A 19026-nucleotide genomic window follows, 5' to 3' on the forward strand; every position below is an offset into this window, starting at 1 on the left:
AACTGGGTCTTCCTGATTGAACATTTCAATTCATGTCACATTTCCATCCTCTTCCTGCTTCTGGTAGCACTTTACATAAGGTCTCATTTGTTTAACAATATTTAGTACATTAGATAAATTAACTAACTACAATTAACGAATAGTGCACTGTATAATATGAATGCATTTTGAAGGAAGGAATATGAAGGAACTGATTTTATTTTCCTGAATTTTGCATTGTGTTTCAGTTTTATGTAACTAAATACATTTTCGGAAAAAAAATATTTATTTATTCTTGCAATTTATTTTGTTTGGAATTTTGTTTATTGCTCTTTTTTAAATATATCAGGCGAAAATCACACTTTCTGTTTAAGCAATCTCTCTTTCTCTCTCACACACACACAGGTAAAAAAACGAGTTAATGCCGAAACATTCATGGAAGATGTGCGAACAGTTGTGAACACTGTGCAAATCAAAACTGGCCAATGGTTACAATTGCTTAAATACAAGTTTCTCTAAAATAATCTCAAATTGTAATTGTAACACACACACAGCACAGACAGAAGTAAGATTGATGCTCCATGCACGCTCTATTTCGCGTGTTTACAGTAGCCTAACCAAGCGCAACATCTAACGAGGCTGTGTGCGCTCGCCTGCTTGTGTCTTGACTGTTCATTTGCCACTCATGCCAGTATCTTGACTACGCTGATTAGAGGCAGTATTCCTCAGCTGTCAGGCTGACTGAAAACAATCAAAGCCTCCATACCCCCAATCACCGCAGCTCTCTCCCCGAGCGCCGCGCCGCAATCAGCCGCTGATTAGGGAACCTGTCGCCCTTCTCCAGCCGCTGCGGGGGTTAATTCGCGCGTCAGATGGAGCCGCGGAGGGCCACGGAGAGGCCAATGAGAACGTGAGCGGGATGATATTGCACGGATATAGCCGCCCTGTCAATCACATGGGATTCACTGTAAAGGCTCAGAGACTCTCTTCATCTCGCCTCTCCCCCCTCTCCTGGGCCGGGGTAATCTATTTAAGCCAAATGTGAGGATGCACCAATTAAATCAGACGCTGTTTGGACATTTTTGCCAATTTCTACACATGAACGCAATCTAATAACATGGCTGGATAAATAAGATATTTACCTTGCATTGCACATAGCTTATTGCATGTTGTTTCACACCAATTCATTGTTTATTGCCACCGAAAATAATTTACTGCTATTCAATTTCATAAATAATTACACATATAGTCCTACGTTGAATTAAATGTGAAATTTTAGAGTAGACTGAAATAGGCCTAGTGCTTTCCTGTAAAACATATTCTAATAATCTTTTTACAACTAAATAGATAAATAAATAAAACTGTACAGGGCAGTTTTTTTCATAAATGATTAGTCTACAAAGAAATGCGTACATTGATACATACATAAAACATACAGATACATAAAACAAATACAGTAAATAATTTGAGGTAGGCCTACAAACAATTTTCGGAAAAATATTCAGAAATTGCATATTGCATAATTGCAAATATTCAGAAACGTTAATGACATAAATGTGAAATTTTGAGGTTGGAAGACTGAAATAGTATTTTCTTGTAAAACAGACTCCTCTAGGCCTAAGTTTTATTTTGTTTACTTGGAAAAATGATTATAGCATATTTATCTTTATAGAAACTATGGGCCTATATAGCTATATATTTAACGTTTTGGTAATTCCACTCAATTCCATTTTGTCTCAACGCCATGGTTAATTGTTTGATAAATTAACTTGACTGAATGAACATTATATGAGAATGCAATGGCCAGTATACAGCCTAGGCATTATGCTTGAGAAAGGATAAAATACTTTTTGTTCGTTGCTACATTATTGGTTTATTATTTCTCAATTTTCTTCATAATCATTTGTTCTTATTATTTACTGGATTGCCCAAGTCATCTCTGGCCTTTTTAATGATCTGTTATTTTATTAATATTTTATTGGTGTGGAATAATATATGAATTTTCCTGCTTGTTTGTGAATTCTGTTCTATACAATGATAATGAATTAGGTCGGGTCGGGCGGAGATCGGTGTATCTGCGCATGTGCGGATGTGTGTCAGTGGAAAGTTTAGTTTAGTTTACTGACAGCTCGACCGGTTCTGCACAATTCAGAAGCGGAAAAAATCCACCGAGGTATGCTTTTGTTTCATAACATGTTTTATTTGTAAATCTCGAGAAAGCGCCACTACATTTCTCGGTTCATAACGAAAGCTGAACTGGACGTGATACATTTGTCCAGCTGTTACACAGAAGCGTCTTGACAGTGTGTCGATGCATGTGTCGGTTTAGTGTTTGTTTAGTTGTGTGTTCATGATAAGCTGTGTTTAGTTTAGTAGTTAGTTAACTGTTTAGCTAGGTGGTGGTTCTGGTCAGCGGCCAGCTTCCACATAATGAAGAAGTAGTTGTTTTCAGTCATGCACAATGTTGCTTAAACTGTGGCATAACAGGACAGGGAGTTATTTCATGTGAGTAGGTCATCTAATGCATTATGACAAGATCATGAAACTGGAGTAGAAAGAGTTTTTTTTTATCATGGAACATGGGAAAATGACGGATTAGGAAAAGCTGTGCTGAAATATGTTTTGGACTCACATATGTGTGATTTCACAGTCTTTCAGATACATTGCGAACCAAGAATTTCTCACTGATGGGTGTCATGAATGTTTGCCATTTGACACATGCTGTGGGAGTTCATAGAGCAGCAACTCTACAAAACTTAATATGTTTACTTAATTATTTCATTTTATTTTGCATTCCAATGATCTAAACATTCTTAAATCAATATTCATTTAACTGAGAAACACAATTTCTTAAGATATGTCTCATTTTCTAATAAACGTATCATAATTAAGCTCATGATTAAAACAAGTGGTCATTGGGGTAAGAAAAAAACAATTCAAAGGGAATGCATTAATGGATTATTTTTCCTACACCACTGACAGATATTTTTCTTTTTTTTTTTTTTTAGCGTAAACACTTAATTTAGGTAGTTTTTTCTTCTCAAGTAAAGATTTTTGTTGTTGAAATTTTGTATTGCATCAAAAGACAAAGTAAGAAAAATGTCATGAGTCACCTGGATGCTGATGACATGTGTGTCCCTGAAACAGATCTTTTCTGGAGCAGCAAAAGTAAAATTGTGCAATTTGTACCTGTTTGTCCTCCAGATGGCCTCCACGTGGTGGGAGCGCCTCTCCTTGTCGGTGAATAACAGCGCAGCCCATGTGGACAACAGTAGCTGTTTTAGTGCCACACAGAGCACCGTGCTGGAGGGGGTGAACTTCGGAGGAGTGCCCACCGTTCTGCTGATCGACTTCTCACTCTTCGTGGTAAGTTCAGCAGTTAGTTGGGATCCGATTGGCTTGAACTGCTCGAGTTGTGTGAGATCTGATTGGTTGGTACAGATGTAATTGGATGGTGCTGTGTATCTTCCCGCAGGTGCTGCTAACAGTCTTCACTCTGATCAGAAGGAGACTGTGGGATCATGGGAGACTCGCTCTTGTCGCAGAGACTCAAGGGTATGTTAGATGAAAACCGTAGTAGTCACTATAGAAACATACAGTGTTATAATTTGTTGTAAATTGTCTTTAGTGAGTCAAAATATTGCATAAAAATTGCAGCATTAAACTAGACTATATAACATTTATATTTATATATAGTTTTTTGTTATTATATTATAGTTATTTTATAATTTTCAGAATATTTATTTAAAATAATATTATTTTTATATTTGTATCATATTTTGAATTTAGAAAAAAAAAATGTAAATAGAGAAGATGAAAACGGTGAGGCTGGTGAGATGAAGAGCGCTGTTTTTTGTTGCGGCAGGTTCAGACATACTACTAAACGGCGTTACAGTAGAATGACGTCATCCATGTCCGTCGAGGAGCCCGAATACGAGAAGGTGAGTTTTGAGCTCATCGTCATCCTCATTATGACATCATTCATGACATTGTCAACAGCTTCCTCATTTCCTGTAGGGTTGCTGCTCCTGGCTCACCTTTATCATCAATATGGAGTAAGTGCTGTTTTGGTGCTACATATTCATTTTACATGTTTACAGCTGGGCATCTTTTACCTGTTGATATTGTTACTTTTTTCTAACCTCAAATAGGGAAGTTTGCATGGGAAAGTCCTAATATAAATTTAATAAGAAGTGAAACTGATGTGTGTTTGCAGTGAGACTTCAGTCCAGGAGAGATGTGGGGTGGATGCAGTGCATTATCTGTCGTTTCAGAAGCACCTGGTCATCTTGCTCGTAATCATCTGTGTGCTGTCCGTCACCATCATCCTACCGGTCAATCTATCTGGCGACCTGCTGGGTATCTAACACACACACACACACAGGAAAATTCAATGCGGTGTCAGGAAGCCTTCATACAGCGGCTTGGTTATAAACTAGTGAGCTGCCTCACTGTTTACTGTTTCTCTATAGCAGAGACTTGACTAATACCAGAGACACTGACATAGAAAAATGAAAGAAATGTGGCTGCCATAAGAATAAAAGTGCGAAGAGCCTTTTTGAACTGAAAATGCATGTGGAGCCAGAATGATTTCTAAAGGATCATGTGACACTGAAGACTGGCTGATGAAAATTCAGCTTTGCATCACAGAAATAAATGATATTTTATAGTTTATTAAAATAGAAAAGTGTTAAATTGTAATAATATTGTAATAAATTGTAATAATAATACATTTTTTTATATTTATTGAATATATACTTATTAATTTCTAATAATATAATATGAAGTAGTATAATATAATTAATGTATAATATTTTTGTTGATATGACTTTGAAGACCTTCATGAACAAACTTGAAAAAATATTTTTTAAGCATGATTTGATTAGTGATACTGTCATTGTTATTGTCAGATTTTCTTGGTGATTTGAAATATGAAATGTAATCATGACAGAGTTTTGGAGATTTTGAGCTTTCCTTATTTAAGGTAATTAGTATAATTTTTTTAAAAAGTAGTTATAATATAATAATATGCTTTTTATTTTTTAATATTTATTTATTTATTGATTTATTTTGGACGAAATAATCTTTTTATATAGCAACATTTTGCTTGTAAGAGGCATTGTGTTAAGGCCTATGATTCCATATTTTTAAGTTTCTTCTCTTAGACTTCAGTCTCTGCTGATGGGAAAAAGTCTGAGTCATTTCTGTGTTCCAGGCAATGATCCCTACAGTTTCGGGAGAACCACTATAGGGAATCTTAAGCAGGGGTATGTACAGTATGTATCTATGCACAAACGTCTGAATGTATCAGTGTGTTTCTATTTGAACTGTATTTTATGTGATGTCTTTGCAGTGATACGCTGCTTTGGCTGCACACAGTATTTGCAGTTCTGTATCTAATGATCACGGTGGCCCTGCTGAGACGACACACCTCTAAAATGAAAGGAACCAAGAGAGAGATAGTAAGCCGTCGTGCCGTTTCTCTCTCGCTCACACACACATACATGGTCTGAGCCTGGTTTATTTTTCCATAGGCCAGAAACACCCTGTTTGTGAGGCCTGTACCCACTGCAGCCAGTAAAGAGAGTATAAAAACTCACTTCATGTAAGTGGGAATGATTTTCCAAGACTTCATTCTGTTCACTTTATTTTTAGCCATTCATCCAGACATCTTTTCCTTCCCATCTAAATGTTACTTGCTCCATTCAGCATGCAGGGCATGATCTCAGCTTACAGCGTGTGGGTGGGACAGTGGGATCTCAAAGACTTGTTTGGTAGCATTTATTTATGTGCCATTCACGGGAATTGATTAATTTTATAGATACAGATTATATTTAAATAATAGCATTATGCTTAATTATCAGGTGTAATTTTGGCCCCAAATGAAACTCTTTTAGTTCTAGAACTAAGTTTTATGAGCAAATGAAGATGAGAGATGTGTTCAGGAAAATTATATTTTTTTTTGGCTTTTCTGCTTTTTGCCTCTAATACAGAAATGACACTTTTTTTTTACGTTTAAAGGTTTTAGTGTGTCTTGACTGTATATGTGTTTGCAGGGAGGCGTACCCTACCTGTCAAGTGACTGATGTTAACTTGTGTTATGATGTTGCCAAACTGATTGACCTGGACAGAAACAGGTAAGAAAGCCAATTTGACCCAATATTATTCAAAGTTATCCATAGATTTTATAGGACATACTCTCACAGACCCATATGATCAGGTATTATTGAAATGCCATTACAGTTTCTATTAATACTTTAAACTAGTTTTTATTTTTGTTTTTAATTAATTTCATGATTTTTTTTTTATTTTAGTAATTCTCTTTTGTGTTTTTTGTCATTTTTTTATTGTTATTTGCCCCCCCCAATATGTCTATATATAGTTGCAGAGAGGAGGGGGGGCGCCAGCACCTGTCAAGGGGGGCGCGAGCATCAATTAATTCCGAGACATTGCCTTGAAGATTTATGAATACGAGCTTTCAAATCTTCAGCCATCCGCTAGGGGGCAATCTGACTCCTGCTGTTAGGCGACAGTGAGAATGGTGTAAAATGATTTACGGTTTACGAGTGAAATTGGACAAACTTGGGGGGGGCACATGTCCTAAAAGGTTGAAAACCCCTGTTTTAGTACATCAAGTTAAAGGTGGGGTAAGTGATTTCTGGTTGCCAATGTTGATATTTCAAATCACCAAAACAAACACGCCCCTACCCCAAAAGGGTCTCGCCCCTATTTTGATAGCTCCGCCCTACACATACGTACGCATCCCAGGCAACGATTAGTTCTGTGAAACAAAGCAAAACGTATGTTAATCACCGATCGAGAAGAAACAAAGCAACCTCGGCGCCCGATCGCAGGCCTTCCCGCTCCTTGAGTTTTCTCCAGCGCTGGAAGCTGATCCGATATTTACCGATATTTACACTGGATGCAGCGCTGTGCGGCGTGGCACAACACGACAAATCACGAGCAAATCCCCGACAGTAAAATGTTCAACGGTCGCTTTGTCGCATCCAGTGTAGACAGGGTGTAAGCCTTCTTTTGTTCCGCAGACGCATTCCTCGTTTTTTATTCACCATCTCTATCTTTCTGTCGTCGCTTGGCTCGGCTAATGTCCATCATGTGCACTGAGTGCTCTCTCCTCTGCATCATGAGTAGACACGCCCCTTACTGCTGATTGGCTACAACTATGTTTTGCTACTCGGCCTGACCCAGTTTTCTAAAGCGTTTTTGAAAAAATACATACCCCACCTTTAAACTACATGAAAATGAGAATGTTTTCCTTGGCAACTAGTTGAAATAAAGTAATTTATTTAAAGTAACATTTTTAATTAAAAAATTAAAAAATATATTTGTTGTCAAATATAAAATGTTCTGGAATATTTTGTAACAGAAAACGGGCAGAAAAAAACCTCCAACATTACAATAAGATACTTCTGCGGCAGGGACGTCGCGAGGTCATCAACCCGCGCCCATGCAGCCACCTGTGCTGCTGCTGGTGCCGCTGTAAGGGCTGTGAAGAGGTAAGTACTACCACCATTTGACTTTTCAAGCTTTGGGCGTCTAAATAAAGTGTGTGTTTATTTGTAGGTTGATGCTATAGAGTTCTACAGCTCACAGGAGGCTGCTCTGCGTGAGGAAGAAGATAAACTGAAGGAGAGTGAAGAACTGCATCCTCTGGGCATGGCATTTGTCTCTCTGCAAAACGAGTATATGGCCACTTAGTAAGTGATTCACGCTCAGACTCAACTGCCTATTTATAAAAATGATGCAGAATTATGTTGCCTTGTAAGCCACATTGTTTTTACTAGAATCTAAGGTAGGGCTGGGCGATAAATCGATAATGATAATTATCACGCAATATAAATTTTCTCAATAAACGATAACAAGAGGTCAATAAATGTTCGGTATAATGTTTATGAGGCACAGGCGAAACGAAAGAGCGCTAGTCATTTGAAGCGGGCCATTCAGACCGTTTGTCCGCTCGGATCAAAGTTCAAACGGCAGCGCAAGCTTCACTAGAGCAGATGAGTTGACTTGCTGATGAATCTCGATCACGCGACACTGAACAGCGCTGTGAGATCCAGTGTGAAGCGCTTAAGTTCAGCAAGGAACAAAAATAACTGTTTACAGCCAGATGATACAGCGCTGAGAAACACTGCGCGCAACGATACAGTCGCCATCATTTACCATAGATTTACTGTAGTACCACTAACTGCACCATGATATTGTGTCAGAAATGTGGGTATTCGTGTCGAATTTTATTATATTATTAATGTAGACATGTATTAAATGTATTGAAGGAGGAGTAATGGAATAAAATTAAGCTATAGCATTTATGTGTTTATACTAAATTTATTCTAAATACTGTTTTTCATACAAATACCTAGAAGCCATATTACATTTTTACCATGGTTGAGGTGCTATATTTGTGGCTTTAACTGTGATTATCACAATCTAAACATATGCTTCTATGGAAGACCAATGGTTAAAAAAAACCCACCTTAAACAGTCAGAATATTTAAATTTCACCAAAAATGAGATTGATGCAATTTTTACAGATATTACTGATTTTGATAATGAACAGAAATCTACATCTGCATCTTAACTCAAGCTACTATCAAATGTGTATTTCTAAGAGACAATTTTTAAAAATATATATTATTATTAATATTATCAGGCAACACAAACCTGTTTCTTGATTTGAAACAATATTACTCATTAGAACATGCAGAACTAAGAACTTATTTTTTCAATTAAAAGACTTATTTTGTTAAGGAAAAATGACTGGAAAAGTGTAAAGAATTCAAAAACTAAGTGTTTGTCATGTTCTGACCATAAAGAATAAAACCAAAATTAAAAATCTGGTTTTTACAACTTTCACTTTGGAGCAAAAATCTGCCTTCAAACTAAAAAAAATAAATAAAAATTGACATTGATTCATTGTGATAATTATCGATATCGACTGATATGAAAAACAGTTATCAAGATAATGTTTTGGCCATATTGCCTAGCCCTAATCTAAGGTGAAATCTATTGTGATAAATCAAAGAAAAACTTGGTTCTCAGTCTGGAAGTTTGGAAGTTACTGTTAAAAATTAGTTTCTTTATGGAGAAAATTAAAGGAATTATTGATTCTGGAACTTGACCTTGTGTTGTTTGTCTTTCCTCACAGTATTCTGAAAGATTTCAATGCTCTGGAGTGTGGAGGCGGGGCAAGGGGTGTGGCTGGAGAAGAAATGGGTGGGGGAATCAGGTGTGGGTGTGGCCGGGAGCCTCAGCCTTCCTCTAAGAGCGCAGAACTGAGGGTGAACAAATGGAAAGTGAATTACGCTCCTCACCCATATAATATCTACTGGTATGTACCGTTATACCTTTTTGGAATGAAATCTGTTACAATACAACCTTCTTTAGTTTATAGAGAAGATTATAACAATTCATCTTACACAGTTCACAATTCACAATACTAACCTCTCACCTTCTCTTCTCTTTCAGGGAGAATTTGTCATTACGTGGGTGGCGTTGGTGGCTACGCTTTATGCTGCTAAATGTAGCACTCTTTCTCCTCCTCTTCTTCCTCACAACGCCCTCCATCATCATCAGCACCATGGACAGATTTAATGTCACCAAGCCCATTCACTATCTGAACGTATGTGACTGAACATGTGTAATGATGTGAGCACATGAAGTGCAGTGGTGTGAAGACAGTGTGATGTGTTTACAGAATGCTGTTATCAGCCAGTTCTTCCCCACTATTCTGCTGTGGACTTTCTCAGCCTTGTTGCCCACCATAGTGTATTACTCTACACTGGGAGAGGCCCACTGGACCAGGTAGACCATCAAACTCAAATACACACACTCACACACAAACAAGCTCGCTTAATAATGCTTATCTATCTGTGTGTGTGTAGGTCCAGCGAAAATATGAGCATGATGTACAAGCTCTACATCTTCCTAATATTCATGGTGTTGATTTTGCCCTCACTGGGCCTCACCAGGTACAAGAGACAATTTTTTATTTCACAACAAATATTACAGTAGTAGTATTTATTTTTGTTTTAATGTTTTTATTATTATTATTATTAGATTAAATTTTTGTATTTCACAGTCAAATATTACATTAGTAGTATGTTGTATTTTTTATTTTGTTTTAATTTGATTATTATTATAATTAATATATATACAAATTTTTATTTCACAATAAAATATTACAATAGTAGTGTTTATTATTTTGTTTTAATATGTTATTATTATTATTACTACTATTATTATTATTATATAGATATATAATCACAAAATTTTGGCCAAAATGTCCAGCCCTACAAATAATCACCGCAAACCTGGAGCTTTAAAAAAAATGACATTTTAAATTGCAATCACAATTTTTAAAAAATATTTAAATGTGTATTTATTTATTTATTTGCATGTTTGTTTATTTTTGTAATTTATCAAAAAACAAATTGCAATTTATTTTTCAAATCGTGCTGCCATATTGTGGGTTACAATAATGTTAACATTGTTAACTTGGTCCTGGGAAACAACCCACCCACCCACCTGTGATAATTTAAAACCATAAATTTATGAATTTTTGATTAGCGTACAGTGGGTCTAAAATGTTTCTAAAGTGAGCATGTTTACAGATACAGATGTGTTCTCTTTCCTCTCAGTCTAGACGTGTTTTTCCGCTGGTTGTTTGATAAGCAGTCTGAGGGGAAGCTGAGGTTTGAGTGAGTATCTCGTGTATTTACCCTCGTGATTTATTCGCTCAAATCAGAATAATTTATTCAGAATAATTTTGTGACATGCACCTAAATATATGAATAACTTTCTCTCTTCTGTCTCAGGTGTGTGTTTTTACCTGATCAGGGGGCGTTCTTTGTAAATTACGTGATCGCGGCGGCTCTGGTGGGCTCTGGCATGGAGCTGCTGCGGTTGCCAGGGTTGCTGCTCTACATTGTGCGTCTGGCACTCGCACATTCGGCTGCTGAGAGGAAATATGTTAAACAGGTCCGTCTGTGGCTTTTGATGTTTCAAAAAGGATTTGGACATTTTTCTTCAGAACTTGCTACGTTTGAACCAAAATGTCATAAAAAAGAATTTAAAAGGATCTTGGAACTTTTTTTTTATTATTGTACTTTCATTTTAATTAAGCATTGACATTTTTATCATGCTATGTAGACAGGAAATCAGGTTGAAAATAAGTCAGATTTGAATGGAATTTACTGAAATGTGTTGCTGATACACTTGTAATCTCTTGTCTCTGGTTCTTTGTTTCTCTATATAGAATCAGGCGTATGAGTTTCAGTACGGAGCGATGTACGGATGGACTCTGTGTGTGTTCACGGTCATCATGGCATACAGCATCACCTGTCCAGTCATCGTTCCTTTCGGTCTGATTTCTTTCCTCAAGGTCTTCCACCCAGTCTTAGTGTATGTAACATCACATTAACACGCAGGCCGTGTGTGCAGGTTTGCTGTACCTACTCCTGAAACACCTGGTGGACAAACACAACCTGTACTTCGCTTACCTGCCTGCCCGCCTCGATAGGCAAGTTCACCTGGGAGCTGTCAATCAAGCGCTGGCTGCACCAATCATATGCCTGATGTGGCTTTATTTCTTCTCTGTGCTCAGAACAGGTAACGTCCACTAACTGGCTAATTAAATCAGTGTTTCTCAGACAGTTGTATTCATATATGTGAGTCATATAGTGGATATATGTTGATTTTGTGTCTCCACAGGCTTCAAGGCGGCTACGTCAATGTTCACTTTAGTGGTTCTGTGTGTGACCATCTTTATCTGTATAAGTTACACCTGTTTCGGACACTTCAAATACCTCAGTCCGCACAACTACAGCGTAAGCTGCTTTGTTCTGTGTCAAAGTTTTATCAGAATTTACAGTGCATTACTTTTATTTAACCATAATTTAATGGTTATAGTTTAACCACCCCACAACCTTAAATTAATGCCTTTACACACACACACACACTTCTTTTTTTCTTTGATTTCTCCTCTGCTCAGCTTGTCCCCTAATGTTGATTTCTTATAAACCTGGCATTGTATATTTCAAATATTGTTGGCTCTGTGATATATTGCTTTTGTTCCTCTATTTTAAGTATCTTTGGATAAAAGCGTCTGCTAAATGCATAAATATAATTGTGTCTATGATTCAGGTTAAAGAGGAAGATGAAGATGCAGATAAAGGTTCACAGAGCTCATCTGCATCGGCAAGCTTCACATTTTTATATTACATTTTTTGTTTTTTAGTCCCGATAGATTTTGAGATGACCAAAATCTCTCTCTCTCTCTCTCTCTCTCTCTCTCTCCTTTTTAGGTGTATCTTCCCAAAGTTTTGAACCCAGGTGCATCATCTGAATCTAATGAATGCAGCGTTCACCATTCATACGGCACCACAGACACAAGTCTACACTTCCTCAGCACCGAGGAAGACTGTCCAGACTCGTATATCTAACAACAATAATCAGTTAACATTGGCCAATCACAACTGCCCTTTCACCTCTGGAGGAAATGGTTCTTGCTGTATTGGAGGTTGGAGGTCAGTGTGGAGATGGAGGGGATGTACTCTTATAATCGGGATCTCTTGGAGAGAAAACTAAAAAATTACACTTTATAGCTTTTCAGTTTTTTATACACACTGAGAGACTTGAGGAACATTTAATCATGAACTGCCGTAAAACAAACCTAAAGGAGCTTTTCGGGATCAATTCTTCTCGCCAAAGACAAACGTTTTTCTAAATTGAAACACGCTGTCCAAACATTTCTACAAAACCAGCTTCTCAAATGAGCACTTGCCAAGGAGTCCAAATATAGCTTGAGTATATCAAAACACTTGAACTTACACTTGTGCCTTGTTAGAAACAACTTAACACACTTTATAACTGTAATTTGTGAGTGAGAGAGTGAGCTTCTGTATTGGTTTTTTATTCCTAATATTTTGTTTTTAAAGCAACTTTTATACAAATGTTAATATATTGATGTTGACAGATATATTGAGCTCAGTGGCCTTTCATTACCATATTTGTGTAGCTGTGTGAGAGAGAGAATCATCACTGGGTGGCACTGTTGCTTTCTGATCAGTCTGTTTCTCCCCAGAGCAGTTCAGACTGAAGCAAGAGAGATGTTTCGGTTTCAATACAAGTTAAACTCAATATTTTGGCATAATGTAAATTCTTAATTTAGATGAAAAATATGCAAAGATTGTATTTACAGTAAGGCTCTTATAGCATGATAAAATCACTTGCTGGCCACGTCTGCATAAAATTCAACTTCAATGTCATGATCACGCCAGTAAGAGAGGGACTGTTTACATGGAGCAAATTACACTGGAAACTACTTAGAAAAGTGTTCACTTTAAAAAAAGGGCACACTTCACAGAGCAAATGAGAAACAGGTCTTTATGAAATAATTAATGTAGGTGCTTTAACAAGTACAAGCATCATATTTATTCCTTTAGCTGTAATGCAGGGGGAAGATATGGGCCCAGGATTAGGATTAGGCCGTAGTTCAGTTAAGACATTTAAGTAATTTTTATAAACATGCTTTGAAAAAAACATTACTAGTGTGCATCTTGAGACAAAACAAAGGCACTGATATATTTTAAGGTCAGTCAGTGCAAATTGATTTCAGTTGAAACAGCTCAGACTTAAATTTCAGTCTAGGACTAGGCTTAAGATTTGTCTGTGAAACCGGGGGATTGTGGATATGAAGGGAACTCTTGACACCTGTGTGTGTTTGTGTTTTTGTTCTGTATATTCATTATATGAGTGGATTAGAAACTGAATTTTAAACGGCTCAACCTCCGAACATTGAGTCTCACATTCTTAAACCTCAGATTTTCCTGGAAATGGATGAATGAACGTCCTCCAAACACACACTTGACACATTTCTCCTGACTGCGGTTTTCAGCTCATTAGTTGCGATAGAGCAAAATCGTCTTATTTTAACACCATAAGCAGCCCACAAACTCCAGTGACTGGCTCCAAACGTCAGGATCAGCATTCAAAACTGCATAAGAACAGAAACTGATCCAATGAGTGTGTGTCAAACTTTATTCATATATATATATATATATATATAAACAGGTACCATGGGGGAACAAAAACATGGTAATACTATAGTATTTTTTGTACTTTTTATTGGTGCCAGGTGGTTAATTGGGTTCATGTTTAAGTTGCCAAATAGTTTATTGCACAAAACTTTTAAACTTTGTAACTTTTCAAATTTTTCTTGGGTATGTGTGTATTTTTGTAGTATGGATCTCATACTTTATACACCAAACATGTGACCTCTTACACAGTATTGTGCAAACCATATGCACAGTCATATAAAAGAAGATTACATGTATTTTTACAGCTTCATTTCATTCTGTGAGAGCCAGAAATAACATCATTTACAGTGTTTGACACCACGATAAACCCTCAGAAGGCTTGACGGCCCTAATGACACAAACGCCCATATGTGAGTCAAATAAAGCATTTCGGTATTTCTTTAAATGGGCTGAAATTAAGTCCCAGATCAGGTTTCACTGAATGGTGTTTGCTGGGGGCCTCAGGGTGGCAGAACGCCCAAACCAATGAAGCATTCTGGTTATAATGTGTGTAAAGTGTTGGCAGCTGTAGCGAATCCAGAAAAACCTTATTGTACCTTTAGAAACAGCTTTTGGAGGATGGGATGTAAAAACAACAATTAGGGTAGTAAATAAACTCTTTCTTTTATTAGTTTTGCTTGTTAAGACAACCTTCACAGCCATCACTATTCCTCATGCTTTCTGCATATGGATTTCAACAAATTCCTAACACAAAATATAAACTTCAGGATGTAATTTGTTCCTTGCTGATTGTGCTACAGGCATGAATGATACATTAAAGGAACAGCTCACCTAAAAATAAAGATTTGCTGAAAATGTACCCTCAGGCCATCCAAAATGTAGATGAGTTTTTCTTCATCAGAACACATTTTGAGAAATTTAGCATTACATCACTTGTTCACCAATGGATCCTCTGCAGTGAATGGGTGCCGTCAGAATGAGAGTCCAAACATCTGATAAAACTACAATAATCCACACCAATCCAGTACATCAGTTAATGTCTTGTGAATTAAAAAGCTGTGCAAAGTCCTTCATTGAGACATTTTAACTTCAAACTGCTGCTTCTGGCCAAAATACGAATCCTCCTCTATCCATAATATTGCTTTCTCCAGTAAAAAATCAGAATCAGAAGAGAAATATGCACAGATCAAGCACCTTTTATAAGTGAAAACAGTTCTAAATAAATATGTTGATGGGAGAGGACTACAGTGGATGGACTTTTTCTCTGGAGGAAGTGCTATTATGGATTATGCACACCAAAGTTAAAAAGCTATAATGATGGATTTGTTTCTTACAAACATGCAGCTTTTAATTATTGAACACTGAATGGCTCATCTCCAGCTGCGTTTGGTCTACAGGAACCAATTATTGTTGTACTTGTATAGGGTGCCTCGAAATACTCCAAAGATAATTCTTCTCTCCTTTAACACAGACGAAGATGTTTCCTCCTCTCCTCCCTTCTTCTCTCCTCTTTTCAGATGGTCCGCGCTCTTTTCTGAAGCCGTGATTGATGCCTCTGACCTGGTGACCCGGAGTACGTATGACTGATCTCTGTACCAGCCAACCACAAAGCCTGACGGCATTGATTTCCCCTGCTGATCCCTCCCTTTTGTCTGCGGGGATTATTCCCATGGCAACGCCAGTGGTCTGTAAGGTACCGTTCTCAAAGCCGAGAGTAATAGACCCTCGCCAAGCCCTGGGGGTAAACTTATTCCACTTCACCCAGACACAACTTTTAAGGGAAAAGTAATAGCAAAGTTTTGTTTGCTTGCCAGACGTCTCTTAAGGTTTGCAAAGTTTACTCAGGGAAGAAACTGAGACAGAGAGAAATGAGTAAAGAAAGTGAAGAATTTAGAGGGAGAATTCCAAGATTGGGATTTTTGCTCTGTTATCTGATCGTCGACAGAATCTAACGGAGCAGGAAATCTGCCTCTGAAACCGCAGTCTGTAACTCTACAACTCTCTACTTTAGTGTAGGGGGAAATTCTGTCATCGTTTACTCGGCCTTGTGTCATTCCGTGTGACTTTCTTTCTTGCGTGGAAGAAACTAAATGAGGAAATTGTGAGGAACATACTTAAATTGAATTTTTTATTTGAGCTCGAATCATATTTGTGGTTAATTATACTGAAATATGTCAGAAGACATGCAATGCACATGTAATTCATGTGAAGTACTTTTATGCATCTTGTGGAGCTTGACAACCTCATTCGCTTTCACTGTACTAAAAAAGTGATCTAAATATTCTGCAAAACATCTTGTTTTGTTCCACAGATGGAAGAAATTCATGTTGGAGTAATATGAAGGTGAGTAAATGCTAACAGAATTTTCATTTTTGACAGAACCATCCTTTTAAAGTAACTTTTTTTCCACTGTAAAAAAAAAAGAGTAAGAAAGTATCCATATAAAAAGAGGAAAGGTACTCATTTTCTGACACAATATTTTCTGTTAGGTTTTCAGACATTTCCTTTAACTTGATGCAATTTGTAATTCAAAATACGTGAAAAATCAATATGGATCAAAATGGACTTTTTGTTTAGAGTGTACTTATGAAAAAATGTCTAAAATGATGGACACATAATAAATTAATCATAAAAGACGTATATGTGAGCAGGGTATTTATGCGATAGCAATGTTAAATAGAAAACATTTGATTTTGTCAGAATAGTTTTTCTTAACTGATATAAAATAAAACTAAATATAATAACTTAAATTTAAAAGGCATAAACAAAAATGAGAAATGATGCCTTGGCAACTAACCCGAATACAAGTTTAAGTACTAAAACTAAAAAATTTAAGGAAATTAAATCTAGGTGGGGAAAAAAAACTAATAAAAATGACAAAAACACAAACTAAAATGAAAATGAAAACTGAAATTATAATATATATATATATATAGACACACACAGACTTTCAACAGTGTTATTATAAATACATCTTACTTATTACTTGCATACTACATAAATGCATTTACTACATAAATGTAAATGTAAATGTACATAAATAATTCTTGAAATGACCAGCGTATAAAAACATACATTGTAACATTAGATGTTAAATCCACTATTAAACTTACTTGGGTCAAGCAGCGAAAACCTCAACAGAAGTTAGTGCGCCTATAAGGCCTTATGTATTTTCTCAATAAGTCATGTTGAGCTCTACCAGCTGAGACAAGCATGAGACAAATCTGTCCAAAGATGTGAAATACAGACATCTTCACTTCCTTCCCGCCCTCTTCCTCTCCTCCTCATCCTCCCCTTCCTGTCTGAAGTCTTCCCCCTCTGGTGGTGCTCTTTCAGAGGCTTTTTGAGTCATAGCCAGAGGCGGGTGTGATGTTGTAGCCACTAATCTCATGTGAATGAGGTGGTCCGTCTGTGTGCGTGTCGATCCTGTGTGCCTCTAACTTAGCGGGGTCTTTGTGGCTAACCGTTCCTTGACAGCGCTGAAGCACCGTCCCTAATCACAGCAATGCAGACACATGAGCCTGCAAGCGCTCACATAGGGACCTGCTTTTTAAGAGCGCTGGAGTGCTAAGCACTTGACACCTGTAATGGATGTTAAGGTTTGACCATGCAGGAAAAACTTCTGCTGTAGAGCTGACATATGCTCTTAAAAATAAAGATTACATAGGGGCTTTCAAAACCCAAGACCTGTTCTCTTAGTATGAAGAACATAAAAAAAAAAAAAAATCTAAATAACCTTTTCCACTATAAAGAACCTTTTGTGCAATGGAAAGGTTTCATGGATGTTAAAGGTTATTCATTGAACCATCAATGCCAATAAGGAACCAAAAAATAACCAAACCAAAAAATTGAAAAAGTTCACTAAATATAAGATGTTAGAAACCACCATGCATGACACTTACAGTTTCATCCCAAAATTAAAGGAAAAGAAAATATTATATATATATTTTAGAGAAAATTAAGCTTTCTTTACAACCTTTAATGTTTATTGCATTGTGGCATTATTTTCATGACAATTAACAATTTGTATTTATTCTCATTACTGTAATTAGAGTTATTATAGTTAACACTGAAATTAAAATTAAAACCATTAAAAAGTTACTCGAAATAAAATAAATGTTAAATGAAATAAAATAAAATACAATAAACTTTTTTTTATTTCAGCTAGTTGCAAAGGCAACATTTCTCACTAAAAATAAATCAGAACTAAAAATGAATAAAAACTATAAACAACAAAAGCTACTAAAAATGACAAACACAAAATTACTAAAACCTTTACCAAAATGACAATGGAAAATATAAAAATAAAAACTAAATCAAAATAATAAAATAAAATAATAAAAACTAGTATTTCAACAATAACACCTACTGTAATACGGTATTGCAAATCATTCTGCCCAGATACAATAATTATATATTTTTTATTCATCATAAATTAAAGACAGTGCAACAAATGCTATCATTCATTCATTCACCATAATGAAAATTTGGGAGTGAAATGTTCTTAATTGTCAAAATAATTGTCAGAATGCAAATAATGATAGATAGATAGATAGATAGATAGATAGATAGATAGATAGATAGATAGATAGATAGATAGATAGATAGATAGATAGATAGATAGATAGATAGATAGATAGATAGATAGATAGTTTTTTTTTTTCATTGGGATGAAATATGAGTTTTCTAATGTCTGTGCAAAGCTGAAATCATACGTTCCTCTTTACTTCTGTTTGTCATCATCTTAAACAAACTGCCACACACAGCCTTTGTCTTGACACACACATAAACACACTAATGTGTTCTCAACAGGCAGCTGATGCTGTTAACAGCACTAGTTCACACATACAGCTTGTGTGAAGCTGCTGGTATCACGCAGAGGGCATTAGGTCAGACTGAACATACATCCTGCCAGCTGTGCCACATGCTTCCTGTTTGTCTCTCTCAGTGGATGAGGAGCCTCCTGTGAGTGACTGTCATCTCTGCA

General features: G+C 36.5%; 1 protein-coding gene across 1 annotated transcript; it reads left to right on the forward strand.

Moving 5' to 3' along the window:
* Window positions 1-2058: 2058 nt before the first annotated feature.
* Window positions 2059-13792, forward strand: LOC306858350 (CSC1-like protein 1). Its single transcript, XM_079398851.1, has 23 exons — window positions 2059-2152; window positions 3184-3345; window positions 3455-3534; window positions 3845-3920; window positions 3997-4034; window positions 4196-4338; window positions 5195-5246; window positions 5333-5441; window positions 5514-5584; window positions 6036-6116; window positions 7367-7496; window positions 7564-7697; window positions 9149-9331; window positions 9469-9622; window positions 9698-9804; window positions 9885-9971; window positions 10641-10700; window positions 10818-10980; window positions 11258-11363; window positions 11443-11610; window positions 11713-11828; window positions 12145-12198; window positions 12306-13792. The coding sequence occupies exons 2-23, from the start codon at window positions 3184-3186 to the stop codon at window positions 12441-12443; spliced, it is 2412 nt and encodes an 803-aa protein (XP_079254977.1). The 5' UTR covers window positions 2059-2152; the 3' UTR covers window positions 12444-13792.
* The last annotated feature ends 5234 nt before the right edge of the window (window positions 13793-19026 follow it).

The sequence above is a fragment of the Barbus barbus genome (assembly GCF_936440315.1).
Source record: "Barbus barbus genome assembly, chromosome: 39".
NCBI classification, from domain to species: Eukaryota; Metazoa; Chordata; class Actinopteri; order Cypriniformes; family Cyprinidae; genus Barbus; species Barbus barbus.